This window comes from Pelodiscus sinensis, chromosome 9, assembly GCF_049634645.1.
Source record: "Pelodiscus sinensis isolate JC-2024 chromosome 9, ASM4963464v1, whole genome shotgun sequence".
Taxonomy (NCBI): Eukaryota; Metazoa; Chordata; order Testudines; family Trionychidae; genus Pelodiscus; species Pelodiscus sinensis.
The window spans coordinates 17,942,383-17,959,392 of record NC_134719.1 but is presented as its reverse complement, the minus strand read 5'-3'; the positions used below and the strand labels follow the sequence as shown (position 1 = coordinate 17,959,392).

Sequence of the window (17,010 nt, the reverse complement as noted above, 5' to 3'; positions counted from 1 at the left end):
ACTTGCTCTTGAGATCTAGTGTTAGTAATAATAATTAAGAGAGAAAGAGAGGGGCAAACCCTGAAGTCATTACTCAGATAGAACACACTTTGAAGTCAGTGGGAATTTGTCTTAGCAAGGATTTCAGACTTTGCTTTCAGATTGGTTGTGGGAGTAGAACAGCAGTTGAAGTATTGTTGTGAATTTCATTAAAATCGTTTTATAAAAAAGCATACAAATTACTTGTAGCTAAACTTTATGAAAGAGGAAGGACGTGGTAAAGTCCTGTTGATCAGATAATGGCTTCCTGTTAGAATAAGGGGAATAACTAAGATAAAGTAGCTACGTGTTTAGTTCGTGAAAAGTTGAGAGAAGCATAATTAGTACATATAAGCAGCATGTTGCACTGCTTATGTAACATTGACAATGCTTCATAAACTAAAGTAACAATAATTGTCTTGAGCACTGAGAGATTAAAATAATTAAAGATTTAACTGTTAAACATGTAAGTTACTTCCTGCAGTTGTAATAATTCTAATATGAGAGTCAACTTGTGTCTCATGCTCATCTGAGATTTCCAATGACATAATCAGAATTGCCTCAGTTTACACAAATGTAAATTTGTATTTTGACCTTAATAGGAACTCTGGTTGCACAATGAGGCAAGATTCCTTAGGTTCACTGTTCTCTCTCTACCACATTATTGCCTTTTTAAAAATAAAAAAATTTAGGTTGATAAAGAAATGAAATTAAAATAATTTTTCAGTCTTCCATCTGTAGACCTCTCCGAAAGTATTGTAAGAATGCAGAGTCATAATATGGCCTTGAGACCACTCCCTGTAGTGCGGTGAAAAAGGGGGGACGTGCATCTGACACCCACATCCTGGTGTTTTATACTTGCATACTTTTAAGAAGACCACATATGTAGATATATTTTATGAATCAGATTGTAGCCTTTTTGTGTACAGATGCATGAGGGAGAAAGAGGGTATACTGAGCCTGGATTTCTCCCCTCCTTTCAAGGACAAGTCACATTTTTGCAGTCTGGGTATTGGGACTGCTAGCATTCCCTACAATGCAAGACATTCTGATTGGTGAGGGGAAGGAGCAGCTCTGGCTTTATCTCGCCATCTAGGTATAGGCCAGCAAATCTGTCTGCCTTCAGAATGGAGTGCAGGTTGTATCCACTTGATGGGTGGCCAGAGAGCACAAAGAAAACACCAGGAAACATTTTGCACAGGTTGAACTCTCTGGTCCGGAAACATCCATTGTCCAGAATGGTTTGTTTGCCTGATGTCCACTTTTCAAGAGTGTGGCTTAGAGATGTTAAGGACTGGTCGACAGGATAGAGGTCAACTTAGATAGAGGCAGCAAGGTGGGGGAGAGGGGAAGAGGTGGGTACTTCAAAGTGGCAGTGCCGCTTGGAGCCCAGAGTTAGTGGGGGAGTCCCCAGATGATCCTGGGCTTCAGCACTTTTGCTTTTGAAGTGTAGCAATAGCCCCTTCAAAGGCAGAGGCACCCTATTGGCTAATCAAATAGTTGATGCAAAAATGCGTTGACTATTCGATTAGTCATTTACACAATACTTAATAACCTTAGTGTGGCCAAGTTTCCTGCGGTCCCATAAAGTTTGTTTATAACCACCAGACCTAGTCTTCAGTGTTCTGTGCTGTTAGTTAGCTCTAATTTTCCCATAAATATCCTCTAACAGCTCAGTAAGCAGTAGAAGTGTTGGTTCAACCTGTACTTGCTTTCCAGAGCTCTGCTTGAGCTATTGTCGAGTTGTAACCCCAATGTAAGTCAGTGCTTAACAGGCACATTTGTATCCTGTATATTTTTCAGTGCAGTGCTATACAGAGCAACAGTGCCTAATGTTGTGATGGAGAAATTTAAAAAAGGGTGTTTTTTATTGGATTCTCTTCCAAGTGATAAATGCTAGGATAAGTCATCTGACCGAATAATCACATTTTAAGATTTTTCCCTAAAACTATCTAGGAATATTAGCTTGCAGATTGCATATGGAAGATAAAAACTCCATTATTGGATGAATATTAGAAGTAAGGAATTGCAAATTTAAGATTTTTTTAAAAAGTAAACCACATCAAAGAATGTTTTCTCCCTTTCCTGTCCACTCTCCAGAAATCTCAAACTTGTTAGTGGCAACAAAGAAAGGCCAGGAATGGCATCCTGTTTGCCCTCTAGGTCAACTGAGTTTCCATCGAATCCTCAAAGAAGAAATTCTGCAGGTAGGTAGCTGCTGAATGTCAGTTTGCTTAGCTGATCCTTTCAGTTGCTGAGTATAATCAAGCAAGAAGATAAGTCTTCATTGCTAGAGAAATAACATGAAATTTCAACAATGACAGAGTTTTCTCTTCCCCAAAAGAGACTTTTTAAAAATACTATTAGTTTGAAAGGTATATTAAGCCACCCGCTGTGAACTCAAGCATTTTTTCAGTGATATGCTATATGTACTAGCATAGCAGGAGGGAAATACCCTATGTACATGTTTTTCAATCAGTAAAGAAAAACACATTTCCTGGACTGATTTTTGGAAAGAAAACTTAATTTTATCACCTGTATACTCTAACCCATGTCATTTTGTAAAGGCCCTATATTTTTAAAGGCCGGATTCTGTAGAGAATTCCGGATCCAAGACCCAAGATCTTGCCCAGTAAGAAATAAGGGGAGCATTTAAGTGATTCAGGAGTAGAAGTGACATAGAGGTTGGGTCTAGAAGTGTAAGTTTGTTGGAAAGTCAATGGGATTTATTTGACTAATGGAATATGTCTGTACAGCCAAAGGGGGGGGGGGGGGGAGAACCCCTACACCTAATCCACCAAAAAAATACAAAGTGACATAGTGTCCAGCTCAGATCAACAAATAGCAGTGTCGTTGTTCCTGCCAGAGCTCTAACTGGAGAAGAAACATCACCCCTGTTATTTTGTAGCCACAGAACACATACACCATGAGCCCAAATCTATAGACCTGACCTTCAAGACTCACTACTTTATAGGTTGTTGGGTTTTTTTTTTCTTTGTGTCACATGGATGCTCTGGAAAATTTTATTAAAGATGCTTTTTTTTTTTTTTAAATGAAATTTTCAGGTGGTCTCAGGGACCACAGAAGATAGTGGTTGGTATACTGTAATTTGTGGGGAGGGAGGAGGAGGAGGATAGAGATCAGCACATGCATACTTTCCACTAAAGAACTAAGGTGAATCCTCTGTAAATTTGAGGGAACATGTCGTCTGTTTTTTCTAATATCCCTGAGAATGAGTTCCACCCAGATATTACTTTCTTTCTTGGTAACATTTTAAAGTTACACATACATGTCATCCCGTTCTTAAACAAGAGGCTAGTCATCATTAATTCATTTGTTATTCATTCTAATAACACATCATGGGGGACTTGTTTGGTTTTAGAGTAGATCTAATATCTGACAGCTCATTAATGGTAAACTAGTTCAGCATGGTAAAAATACCCTTTTCAGAGAATATCAAAAGGAGGAATAATGATTTGGGACTTACTGTAAAATGTTACTAGTTTCTCTTTGGTGATAGATTGACAATGGTGAAATATGCATATATTAACGCAAATGGAATAGAAAATGTTGAGGGGTTGCAAGGACCGTTTTTCAGTATTTTTGTAGCTCTGTGCCTGTTTGCTTGATGTCTTGGTTTGACAGTTCTGGTTATGCATTACATCTTAGGAAGAACACCTTGGAAGAGGAACAAGAACACAAATTTACTCTGGGATTCTCAATTATAAGGCAGATGAGAATGACGGGTACCAGGATGAAAAAGAGAAAAAAGTCCTCCTCAAAGTCTTGGACCCCAGTCACAGAGACATTTCTTTGGCAAGTTCTTCCTCTTCTCAGTTTATAGTATATAGACAAATAGCTAATGCCACATTATTCATGCTCAGATTTCACTATTTAAGTAATATTAGTTTGCACACAAAACTGAGGGAATTGAAAAGTTAAGGCTATCATTTTGCATGCAAAATGCTACCTATAGCATTCGCTGGCAATACTCATGCACCTGACAAGATCAACATAACTCAATCAGAAGTTCAGTTTTTTCAGATGAATCACAAATCCAGGCCCTGTTCCCCATAAACAAGTAATTTCTCAAAATAGCAGTCTAAATTTTAGCCTTTCTTTGATTTCAGAAAGCCTTTGACAAGGTCCCTCATCAAAAGCTCTTGAGCAAAGTAAGCTGGGATGCTTGAGCAGGTCCTGTTTTGGATTGGTAACTGTTTGTTTAAAAGTTAGGAAACAAGGAGTTGGAATAAATGGTCAATTTTCAAAATGGAGAGAGATAACTAATTGTGTGCAGATGATACAAAATTGCTCAAGATAGTTAAGTCCACAGCAGACTGCGAAAAGTTTCAAAAGGCTTACAAAATTGGGTGAGTGGGCAACAAAATGACAAACACAATTCAGTGTTGTGATAAATGCAAAGTAATATGTATTGGAAGACACAATACCAAGTATACATACAAAATGACAGTCTAAATTAGCTGTTAACAATCAAGAGAGAGATCTTGGAGTCACTATAGATGGGTGGTCCCCAACCTTTTGGGGCTGCCGTGCACCCGGGGCAGGGGCTGTGCATGTCCTGCGTGTCCGGGGGTGGCACCGCGCATGCGCCGCGTGTCCGGGGCGGAGGCTGTGCACGCACTGGGCGCCCGGGATGCAAGAATGGCTCGGGCTGGCCCTGGTCACTAGGTGGGCGCACATAAATGACCTGGCAGGCCCGCTTTGGGAACCACTGCTATAGATAGTTCTTTGAAAAAGCCAATTCAATGTGCAATAGTAGTTTTTAAAAAAGCAAAAAACAACAACAAAAACCAGAATGTTGGGAATCCTTAAGAAAGGGATAGAGAATAAGACGGAAAATATCATATTGCCTCTCTAAATCCATGGCATCTTGCCCACTGTGTGCAGACGTGGTTGCCTCATCTCAAAAAAGATATATTGGAGTTGGAAAAGAAAAGGACAACAAAAATTATTAGGGTTATGAAGCAGCTTCCATATAAGGAGAGATTGATAAGACTGGGGCTCTTCATCTTGTAAAAGAGATGACTAAGAGGGGATATGATAGAAGTCTATAAAATCATAACTGCTGTGGAGAAAATAAATAAGGAAAAGTTATTTATTCTCTCCCAGAATACAAGAACTAGGGGTCACCAAATGAAATTAATAGGCAGCAGGTCTAAAACAAAAGGAAGTATTTCTTCACACAACTTATAGTCAGCCCATGGAACTCCCTGCCAGAGGAAGTTGTGAAGGCAAAGACAGTAAAAAAGAACTAAATATATTCAAGGAGGTTAGGTCCATCAATGGCTGTTAGCCAGGATGGGCAGGAATTGTGTCCCTAGCCTCAGTTTGTCAGGTCTGGGAATGAGTGATGGGGTTTATCACTTGATGATTATCTGTTTTGTTTATTCCCTCAAGGCACTTGGCATTGGCCACTGTTAGATGACAGGATATTGGACTCGGTGGACCTTTGGTCTGACCCATATGGCTATTCTTATGTAGTCCCAGTGAACTGCACTGGGATACATATTTTTTTTAACCACTATATTAGGCCCTGGTCCTGTATGCAGTAGGTTGGGAGTCAGAATGCTAGGATCCATCACCAACTCTTGACACTGATTCACTGTGTAGCCCCAGGAAATCAATTAACCTCTTTGTGCTTCAGTTTATTGCTTGTGAAGAGGAACCACTGTTTTATAGGAGGATGGTGAGGCTTAATATCGATAAGACGTTTTAAAAACCTTGGCTAAAGAGTTGGGACAGTACATTCAGTTTAAATGATAGCACCTTTGCTGCAGTGGTATTTATGTAGCACTCTTATTCTATGTTGATCCTGCATGTTACTAGGGACATATTGGTCTTTCCTGAATTTTATCACATTCAGTTGTTTCCATACATGCCTTGCTTTAGGATAGCCCTGAAATGCTGGTATTCACTCTTAATATTTCATTTTCTAACAGGCATTTTTTGAGACAGCAAGCATGATGAGGCAAATTTGCCACAAACACATCGTCTTCCTTCATGGGGTCTGTGTCCGTGATGTAGAAAGTGAGTTCATTTAGCATCTATCAGTTGCTCTTGTGATGTGAAAACATAAGCGATTGTAGGAAAGGCTGGTCTTTTTGGTCAGTGCTTAGCACAACAGGGTCCTAGTCCGTGACTGGAAGCCTGAGGCACTACTGCAATACATAAAAGTGGTGGCAGAATTGGAATGAGGAGCCTTTTCCTCAGTTTTGTATCATAGCAGAGAATTTCTCCTAATGGCACCTATCTTCAAACCCTGTTTATAAGAATGGTTTCCTTGGAGACCAGACTAGGCACTGCCTCCCCATTCATTGGCTGGGTTACCTCCCAAGTCAGGGATGATGGGGATATGGAATGTTGAAACTATTATGTAGCCAGTGGAACACTTTAATTCAGATTCTTCACAAGCAGTGATTTTGCTTAAGATGCATTAATACGGACACACTGGTTTGGTGCTGAAGCTCCAAACATGCATCTCTCCCATGAAAGATCCAGTTTTGCCCTGTGGCTTATTTCAGACATAGTACTGTTGTTGCTACATACTGAACACAGGACTCTATTTCTGTAGATATCATGGTTGAAGAGTTTGTTGAATTTGGACCACTGGATCTCTTTATGCACCGGAAAAGTGATGTTCTTACAACTCCTTGGAAATTCAAAGTAGCCAAACAGCTGGCAAGTGCATTAAGCTACTTGGTAAGTAGGTAGCATGCTAGTTAAGGAAAAGTACTCCTGTATTTTTTTGGGGGGAGGTTCTAAATTGCAAAACTAGTGTGCAGCAGCTGCCAGTGGAATTCACTCTGACTTGGCCAAATCACTTAATGCCCTGTCCCCTCATTTACATTCCTCATAAAAGAGATGGTTTTTACAAAGTGCATTAAGATATGTGGGTGGAAGTGCCATGTAAGTGTGAAGTATACCCCTTTCTCATGCTTCAGGAGCATTTCTCCCAAGCTATATTTTGGAGCTTGGCCTGCAACTTTGGATACTTTACATCTCACTCTTGAACTATATAAACACACGTACTTGCATAACCTGGTTGAACCGTTGTATTTACTGTATCCCTCTTTTGCATATAGGAGGATAAAGAGTTGGTACACGGGAATGTTTGCACAAAAAATATACTGTTGGCAAGAGAGGGAATTGACCATGAATATGGTCCTTTCATTAAACTGAGTGACCCAGGAATTCCAATAACTGTGCTATCCAGACAAGGTACTGTATAAAACCAGATTACTCATTTTACTATGTTTGGGAAGGAAGAGAGAAAACATTAATTTACCAGATAGTTCCTTCCAGTTCAGAGTAAGGATGTTAAAATACAGTTAATGGACTAGTCAACGGAATTTCCATCGACTAGTCGATAGGCACTTCTGCATTCCTCCTTTGAAATGTACAAGAGCCCCAGCAAGGGCCAGCGGGAAGTCCCGTGACTCCGGGCTGCACGCGGCGTGCCTGCTTTGAAATGCACAAGAATCCCCAGTGGGGGCTCTTGTGCATTTTCAAAGCCATGGAGTCGATGATCATCGGGGGACTCCCCACCTGACTCTGGGCTCCATGGCTGCCCTTTTGAATTGCGTGGAGATGGTGTTTTAAAGGGGCAGCCTGCCGTACAGCTGATCCATGGATCAGCTGTGCAGCGTCCACTTTGGGGTTTCCAAGTGGCAGCACTGCTGTGCAGTGCTGGAACTTTGAAGTCCCCACCCACCGTTTCCTCTGTCTGTTTCACAGAGGCAGCAAAGGGGAGGGGAGGATGTCGACTAGTCAAAAGACTATCTGATAAGCAAATGCTTATTGGATAGTCAACTAGTCTTTAACATCCTTAGTTCAGAGCCCGGTATCACTCTCTCCCATTGTGTACAGTTTTGTGGATGCATGTAGTAATGTGAACTGTTGCCTATGTTGCATGCATGCTAGATTTTGCTAGCTTTGCATTCTGCATGCACATACAATTTATAACAAGCAACACCGAGTTTAATGAGCTAGTGAAAGAGGCATCCCAGTTTTGAGAAGTTCTTAGGGCACATCCAAAACTTCCCAAAATCATAGGGATATACTGTGAATTGGGTGTGGGCGGAGGGGAAAAGAAGGATTGCAGATTAAACAATTCTCCAAAGCCAGGTTTCTGCTCCAGAAGGGTAACAGTTACTTTTTGTGAAAACTATTGATTTATTAAATGGCTGTAGTGCACTACTGTGCTGAATAAATTGGCAATTTTTCTAGCCCTTAGTTAAACTGAACTCCAGCTCATGTAAACTCTATCTTTTATGTAAGAATGTGTTGAACGAATCCCTTGGATTGCACCTGAATGTGTTGAAGATTCAAAAAATTTAAGTGTTGCAGCAGATAAGTGGAGTTTTGGCACAACACTGTGGGAAATCTGCTACAATGGAGAAGCACCCCTGAAAGATAAGACGTTAGCAGAGGTAAAAGTCTGTTTCCTAAGTCTGACCTTGATGTGTGAAATGCATCTTCTTTTGTGCACTTACTGTTTCCATACTAGAGTTGACAGTAGTTGAGTATTTTCTGTTCATCCAACTATTTAAATCCCATGTAGAAATTCAGTATAGGAGAGTTTGCTGAGGAGGAGGAGGATGCTTAGAATATTTCAAGTGTAAAGTAGGAAGTGGGCTTTGCCTGACGACAAAGAGAAATAACTAATGCTTAACTACTGACCCTGTATCAGCTTTTTGAAGGTGGGATTTCTGTCATGAGTGATTAGTGCTAATGGAGGAGCTTTTGAGGCACCCATGTCAAAGGGTTGCATATATGACATTTAAATCACAGTTTATCCTGAAGCACTGGACAAGTAAGACACAAAGTTTCAATTAAGTTTAGTTACCTCTGGGGAGGAGGGCAAGACCCAGCCAGCACACTGCATGTGAGAGAGAGAAGGGCATGCAGCAGAGCAGAGCACTGCATTCACTGATTCTGCCAGATGGAAATTTCACCCTCCATTTTGTCTTTCACAGGTTTCATTGATTTAAATGTTTTTTAAAGCCACTCCCAAGATTCAAACAGAAGCCCCTATGATCAGTAGTCACCTCTGTGTCTGGATTTAATTGAAATAACACAGCTTCTTTTTTGAATAGCTGATTGCAATCACTGACTCTCCCATGTTAATTAACACACAGCCCCCTCCTTACTCCCAACCATTTATCCCTTCAGTCAGAGCTCTTCCAGTAACACTGGTTTCCTGTAGTCTGAAACTAGGGATGTTAAACTGTTAACCAGTAGGCATACCGGAAGTATGAGGCTTACCAGTATGTGAACTGGTTAACTAGCCCTTGTTAGTTAACTTCCGCAGCTGTGCTGGGTTGGAGCAGCCCCAGCTGCAGAAGGGCCAACGGACTGGGCCCCAGGGCTATGGTGTGGTAATGGGATCTAAGTTAAATCGGTTAAGCACTTTCATTCAGTCAGTTAACTGTTCTATCATTCCTATCTGAAACAATTCACTGAGGTAGACAGGGTTCCCTCCCCTTCCCAACAATACCCTGCTGGGGTCTCTTCATTTGTCATAGTTCTCTTTCATGCTGGGATTTCTCCTTTCTTTCTTCCACCCTCCCTTAATGCCTGGTGACCCATTCCTATTTCCTTTCCCCATTCCTCCCAGCCATACGTTAGGACTGGTTGCTCCCTCTGCCCTGCTCCTCTTCTCTCACCAGCCTGGGGTTCCTAAAAAGTTTCTGAGAGAGATCAAAATCCGATTTATCCTGGAAAGTGTCTTATGATAGGTGTGTAGTTAAATTATGGTTCTGTAATTTAAGGTCTACAATACATAGAGGAGTTTCTGTCTTGCCTTACAGAAGGAGAGATTCTATGAAGGGCATTTCATGTTGGTAACACCATCCTGTAAGGAACTAGCTGATCTCATGAAGCAGTGCATGAACTATGACCCCAATCAGAGGCCATTTTTCAGAGCCATTATGAGAGACATCAATAAAGTGGAAGAACAAAGTAAGAAATGATTTTGCCTGTTGGTGTGATATTAAAGGAAGGTTGATTTATTTGGCTAAGTTGGATGCTTCAGTGCATGAAGTTATACTAATTCACTGTGACAACATGTACTGGTAGCAGAAATTCGATGTGGGGAGGGAGTTTTATACTGTTGAAACAATTGGAGTAAAACATGGCTGTGAATATGTGCAAAGACGGTGCAATTTCTATGTTGCATGTGGGTTAAGTCAGTTGAAAGATTGCAGCCAGTTTTGATGGTGGGAATGTCCAGCTATGTCATATTCCAGTTTTGAGACTGGAATAATCTGGGAGTCTTAATCGGGGCACAGATGTTGGCACAGCAGTTACTAAAGGGCATTATTCAAAGGAAACTTGTATGTGTGGCCTTACCATTAGTCTGTTAAATGTTCTGTTCAGAGTGCTCTAACACTAAAAAAAACTAGTCCTCATATCATCACTGGAAAGGGTGTGTGGGACTACCTAAAATAATCTTCCCCTTCTGTAGGTAGGGAAACTGGGAATCTAAATCTGAATCTTGGAGAAGACCCCACAAGGAGCCAGCAGTTTAGCAGAGCAAGGGGTGGAGACAAGTAGCAGAAAAGATGGGCAAACAACAGGACGTTATCAGTGAGGGCTCCAGGGAAGAAGTGGCCACTTGAAGTAGGGATAGACGTGAATCAAGAGTTTTTACTGGGAGATTTGGACATGAGTAAAGATGGTCCTAAAATCCGAAAAATAAGGGGACTGTGTAGGACCTTGTTTAACTTGGAGTGTGTTGATGCTGTTTTCCATGTCAGATCCTGATATTGTCTCTGAGAAGACACCATTTGCTGAAGTTGATCCTACTCTCTTTGAAAAACGGTTTTTGAAAAGAATCCGAGATTTGGGAGAGGTAAGTAAAGTGGCGTATTCAGGCCATGACATCAAGAAGCAGGGATATAACTGAGCCTTGTCTCTCTCTGACACTGCTTCCTAGCAGCATTACCTGCCAACCAAGGAATTGTCCCAGGGCAGAGAAGTCTTTGTGGAAGAAGAGGTGTTCTGCCCTTTTAAGCAGATTGTTGGAGGGGTGGAGAAAGGAATTATTTGCAGGCACCTGCATTGCACAGGAGCTGGGATAGCATAAGTTCAATAATCAAGGATAAAGCCAAGCATGGTGCACTCCACATTCAGATTTGAGGCAAAATCTAGCCATGGGAGATCAAAATTCACTGTCAATTTGTTACCAGAGGAGCAACATCTTCATTCTGCATCTTTTGAAGTACCCTTTCTGTAGCATGATGAGAGAACCTGAATTGTAAATGCCTGAAGTACTGCACTGACCATTATCTGGCTTGTGATCACAGTCCAAAATGGTTTCCTTTTTTCTTTTAAAATCAGGGTCACTTTGGCAAAGTTGAACTCTGCAGGTATGATCCAGAAGGTGATAATACAGGAGAGCAGGTGGCAGTCAAGTCTCTGAAACCTGAGAGTGGTGGAAATCATATCGCTGATCTGAAGAAAGAAATTGAAATCTTGAGGAATCTTTATCATGAAAACATTGTCAAATACAAAGGAATTTGCATAGAAGATGGTAAGTTTTTGAGTAGAAGATTAAAAATATAAAATTTTAACTTCTGGGTTACAGAAGTTAAAATCCCTCTGAAGTTTCTCCTCTTCAGTTCTTATACTCTTAAAACTGTCAAGTGCCCACACTAGGAATGTTAAATTTAGATTAATTGGCTAATCAAATAGTTGATCCAATTTGCATCAACTGTTTGATTAGTAGATAAGGACTCCTCTGCCTTTGAAGTGTAGCAACAGCCCCATGGCTGTTACTACACTTCAAAGGCAAAAGCACTGCTGGGAGCACAGGGCCACCTGGGGACTCAAGCAGTCCCTCGCTGGCCCCATCTCCCTGCAGCGTTTCAAAGCAGCAGTGCCACATAGATCCCGGGGTCAGCAGGAGAGTCCGCAGCTGAGCCTGGGCTCCATGTGGTGCTGCCACTTTGAAGCACTCCCTTCTCTCTCTCTCTCTCCTCCCCCTCCCCCTTTGCTGCCCCTTTCTGATAGATGCAGCAAGGGGTGGGAAGGGAGGGGAGAGTGACTAGTTGACTAGTGTGTCAACTATCCGATAAGCATTTGCAAAAAGGAAATGTGCAATTAACTGTCTCAATTACAATCCCATGAAAAATAGGGCCTTTATTTTGAAAACATAGACATAATGATAACTGTACCTCATATCCAAAGCAATTGTGTTGCCCTGCTGTTCCTGAGATCTCATTTACATTGAGTTCTTCACTTGGCTTTGTCATATTAAATATTTCTGCATTCTTCAGCTGTCACAACGATCACTAGTTTAAAAAGTCAGCATTTGGCAACAGAAACCAGTTATCTTCCTATAATTGTGTACAGCGTCCAGCACCAAGTGTGCTGACAATGCTGATTGTAGCCTTTGGATAATACAGCCAGGAATATAAATGTTAATTCCAAGTATAGGAACCTCCCTGGTACCTTAGGACTTGTCTACATTATGCCGGGGATCAACGCTGCAGCGATTGATCCACCAGCCCTCAATAGAGTACATCTACTTAGACATGATAAATCAATCTGTTATTACTCTCCCATCGACACTGGTAGCTCATCAAGACGAGAAGAGTAGCTGACATCGATGGGAGAGCAGCCCACACCTACCTTACCGCATGCAAGATGCTGCAGTGAGTATATCGACTTCAGCTATGCTATTTGCATAGCTGAAGTAGATCGGCTGTGGGGTTTAGTGTAGACAAGGCCTTAGATACCACTAAGGTGCCAATTATAGAGCAAGCCTGGTAGGATCAGTATTTGAGCTGAAGTTTTGGGAAATGAGCATTCTTACTCATTCTTGTTTTCAGGAGGAAGTGGGATCAAACTCATAATGGAGTTTCTTCCATCTGGAAGCCTAAAGGAATATCTCCCACGAAATAAGAGCAAAATCACTCTCAAACATCAGCTCCGTTATGCAGTTCAGATCTGCAAGGTAAGCCTGGAAATAGTCTTTCAGTGCTCTGTGTCTGTTTAATTTGTACGTATTTAGAAAGCATGGGCTGGGATTGGTGGGGAATGGGAAGGCTCTGTAAATGAACAAGTTCCCTGCTTCTAGTAGCTAGTGTTTCTTACCAAGTATCCAGCAGCTGAAACATAATGGAGATACCGCTACAGAGCAAGCGGCTGGAAAATGAGTGGTTTTGAAGACTGAAAGAAGGGCGCTTGGCATGTGAAAAGCTGGTGGCAGTTCCAGCAAAGAGGGTTGGAGGGTCAAGTTGCTAAGCAGAGATGTGGCAGGACAAAAAAGTAGCATTCAAGAGGGAGACCATGGGAGGTGCACAGAGGAGCTGAAACAAGAGCTAAGCAGTAGGCAAGAGGCAAGCTGTGTGGGCTTTCAGAAGTGAGGACAAGGATTGTGCACTTGAGGCAGAAAATGAGGGAGTAAGTGGAATGATGAGGTCACAACTCCAGGAGTGGAAGAGTATGGTTAGGCAAGTGAGGAGTGGAGGGGACAGCCAGGTCGTGAGCTTGGGAGAACGATAGAGTAGGCATTGGTGATGTGGGATTAGATACAATTTCAGATGCATTTAGATGGGTCATTAGGGAATAGATGCTGGAAAGAAGCTAGGTGCGACACTAAACATAGGCCAGAAAAGCAGATCAGGCTACCAAAGGAGGCCAAGGGCAGAGTTTAGGCAGGGGAGGGGAACCTAAGGCCCAGGGGCTGAATGCAGCCCATGGATTACCTGGATTCAGCCCTGAGGCTTGGGGCTCTCCCCGCCCCCAGCATTGTGGAGCCTGCACTGGCAGTCCAGACCTCCCATTATCCCCCCCTTCCCCTCTGCGGGGCTGGAGCACACAAAATCTACTAGCCTGGGCCTCCCTAGGCTCTGGGGAGTGTCTTTCTCCTCAGTCAGGGGGTCACATCAGTGTGAGGGTTTGGGGTTTTTTGGGGTTTTTTTTGCTTTTCAGTTGGGTGTTGCCCCCAACTGATTTTTCTGTGCGTCAGGAGCCCCTAACCCAAAAAGGTTCCCCAGCCCGGTTTAGAAGGAGGAGCAGCTGAAGACAGACTTACATAGTGGAGGAGGGGGAAGAGAGAAGAGCTCACCAGTAGACATGAGCAAGTGAGTGAGGTAGCAGAGAAGCTGGTGAGCTGATTTATGAAAGGAGGTGGGGAAAACATGGCTCTGAGCACCTGGAGAGTTAGTGTAACTGTTTTTTTTTTTTTCCTTCTTCAGGGAATGGATTATTTGGGCTCTCGTCAGTATGTTCACCGGGATTTAGCAGCAAGAAATGTCCTAGTTGAAAGTGAGAACCGAGTGAAGATTGGGGACTTTGGCCTCACCAAAGTAATTGAAACCAATAAGGAGTACTACACGGTCAAAGATGATCTCGACAGTCCTGTGTTTTGGTAATGGGATACAACAACTTAACTTTGTTAAATAGCCTGTGTAATCCTAGAATCATAGTATGGAAGGGATCTTGAGAAGTCATGTAGTTCAGTGCCCTGCACACAGGGAGGAATAAGTATTTAGACCATCTCTGAAAAGTGTTTTTCCAACCTTCTCTGGAAAAACTCCAATATAATGTAGTCATTTAACCTGCTCCAGGCAATGAACACTTTCTCAATCTGTCTTTCTGGTTTGATAAGTCGTGTTTTCCCAAGTTAAGTAAAGCACAACACACAAATTTCATATTGCCATCCACACTTCTTTATTTCCAATTACACTTTATATTTCTTCTTTGACTTGTATGCCAAAGCAGAGGATGGATCACTTGATTGCCTATTTTGTTCATTTACCCCCTGAAACACCTAACATTGGCCACTGTTAGAAGACAGGATACTGGGTTAGACAGCCTTTTGGTCTGACTTAGTATGGCCACTTTTATGATGTGCTTCATAAGGGCTTTACTTGGATGGTATATTTTAGTGGCTTGTGCAACAGCTTGAGCCTTGTGGTGAGAAGGACTAGGTGCATATAATTCCTTTTACATACTCATATGTTCCTGAATTCCACACTCATGGTACCATAGGCAAATTATTTTACATGCATGTTGGTTAAGCTATCAGTTTTACCTTTACAGCTGACGTGTATGTATGTATTTGAGTGAACTTGTGCAGCACTTACTGAAATGTAATAGAGCAACATTATATTTATAGGTATGCTCCAGAATGTCTGCTTCAGAGCAAGTTTTATATTGCTTCAGATGTCTGGTCATTTGGAGTGACGCTATACGAACTACTGACCTACTGTGATTCAGAGTCCAGTCCAATGGCGGTGAGTGATTGTGAAAGGAAATGTTAATTCAATATTTAGTGATTGATTTTTAATTCAGCACTAATTCTGCTCATGAATATCTTTACAAAAATTAGTCTCAGAGGGGTAGCCACGTTAGTCTGTATCTGTAAAAACAAGGTGTCCTTTGGCACCTTAAAGACTAACAGGAATCTGAGGAAGTGTTTTGACCCATGAAATGTTTTTTATGCCCCAAAAAATCTGTTGGTCTTACAGGACTCCTCATTGATTTTAGAGGGAAAAAAAGCAACTCGAGCTTTGTTTAAAAAGACTGGACCTAAGTCATTATGTTATGGCTTATTCAAAATCAATCAAGAGGTGGAATGAATTTCTCTAGCATAGGAAAACAAAAGGCCCAGATGGTTCTTTTCAACCATGAACTCTCCCATCTCGATGCTCAAACCATCACTAAACATTCTTGTTTAAGAACAAATGTGCATGTCTACACGTGGGTATTAAGTGCCACATTAAAGAAGCCATGTTTAAAAAATTGGGTTTTCTGTAGTCTCACAATGGGATGGTGAAGTAATGAGAATACTCCATGCTACTCTCTGAATGCAGGTTGATTATTGGTCTTCATTTTGAGAGGGAGTATTTTTCATGTCAAGTTAAACTTGTATTCATTTGTTGAGAATTGTAAATAAATGATCCATGTGGCTTTTACTTGTTACAGGAATTTTTGAAAATGATTGGCCCAACTCAAGGCCAGATGACAGTAACAAGGCTTGTGCGTGTATTAGGAGAAGGAAAACGCTTGCCACGTCCGCCAAACTGCCCAGAAGAGGTAAATACTAGACTGTTAAGCAAATACACACATACTTTCCTTCAAGTTTTTAAAGCTTTATTTTAAATGTTTTGCTAATGAAATTCCAAAGTCTGACACTCCATGATAGCAGAAACTTCTTTAAGATCTGAATTCCATATAATTTGTTATATATTCCTTTGATTTCTGAAGTATAGAACTGATGCATGTGTATTGCACTCAGGCTCATATAGACACCCCATTAACCAGAAGGTCAAAGTGGGACCATCAGTAACTTAACCAAAGGCCTTTTCCATGTGAGCTAAAGGATAACTCTTTTCCCCTTTAAGTAACTAACAATTAGTGCCTGAGGCTAGGTCTACACTATAGCCTTTTTCCGGAAAAAGCTATGCAAATTGCACTCCGCAATTTGCGTAGCTTTTTCCGGAAGAGGCTTTTCCCCCATTTCACCCTGTCTAGATGGGGTAAAATGGCGGAAAAGCCTAGTCTTTCAGAGGAGCCCTTATTCCTTGTAGAACGAGGTAGACAGGGCTCCCAGAAAGAGCTCGTTTGCTCTTCCACTTTTTTTTGTGGAAGAGCAAATGCGTTTCCTGGATGCGGTGAAGTTTTTCTGGAAAACCCCTGCAGTCTAGACATACCCTGAGCCAACTCCCACTGGAGTTCTTTGCTTCCTATTGATGTTAGAGAGAAGTGGATCAAGCTTTTAGTCACTAGATCCCAGAGCTAGTGTTACACTTCAATACTTTATGGCTGTCTTGTTCTGTACAGCATATAGCCTGCAATGCTAAAAGGACCCTTAGCTAAAGGTGATGTGGTTTTTCTACCTGTTCTCATATAACATTATACCTGATACTTTTTTTTTTTTAAAGTTAAAGGTAGCTGCCCATCTGGGTAGAGAAAAAGCAATGAAAGTTCACTTTGGTGCAGGTCCTCAGCTAGTGTAAA

At 41.6% G+C, this 17,010-nt stretch overlaps 1 protein-coding gene across 6 annotated transcripts in view; it reads left to right on the top strand.

The window, feature by feature from the left end:
* JAK1 (Janus kinase 1) overlaps nt 1-17,010 on the top strand; it is a 98,676-nt gene that overhangs the window by 79,848 nt on the left and 1,818 nt on the right. For all 6 annotated transcript variants that reach the window (XM_075936159.1, XM_075936161.1, XM_075936158.1 and 3 more), the window contains 13 exons: nt 2,119-2,225; nt 3,688-3,834; nt 5,979-6,066; nt 6,611-6,738; nt 7,122-7,257; nt 8,317-8,468; nt 9,849-9,999; nt 10,797-10,891; nt 11,380-11,572; nt 12,873-12,997; nt 14,244-14,416; nt 15,167-15,284; nt 15,976-16,086. In XM_075936159.1, coding sequence (XP_075792274.1) covers nt 2,119-2,225; nt 3,688-3,834; nt 5,979-6,066; nt 6,611-6,738; nt 7,122-7,257; nt 8,317-8,468; nt 9,849-9,999; nt 10,797-10,891; nt 11,380-11,572; nt 12,873-12,997; nt 14,244-14,416; nt 15,167-15,284; nt 15,976-16,086 — 1,724 coding nt within the window. The remainder of the gene's footprint in view (nt 1-2,118; nt 2,226-3,687; nt 3,835-5,978; nt 6,067-6,610; nt 6,739-7,121; nt 7,258-8,316; nt 8,469-9,848; nt 10,000-10,796; nt 10,892-11,379; nt 11,573-12,872; nt 12,998-14,243; nt 14,417-15,166; nt 15,285-15,975; nt 16,087-17,010) is intronic.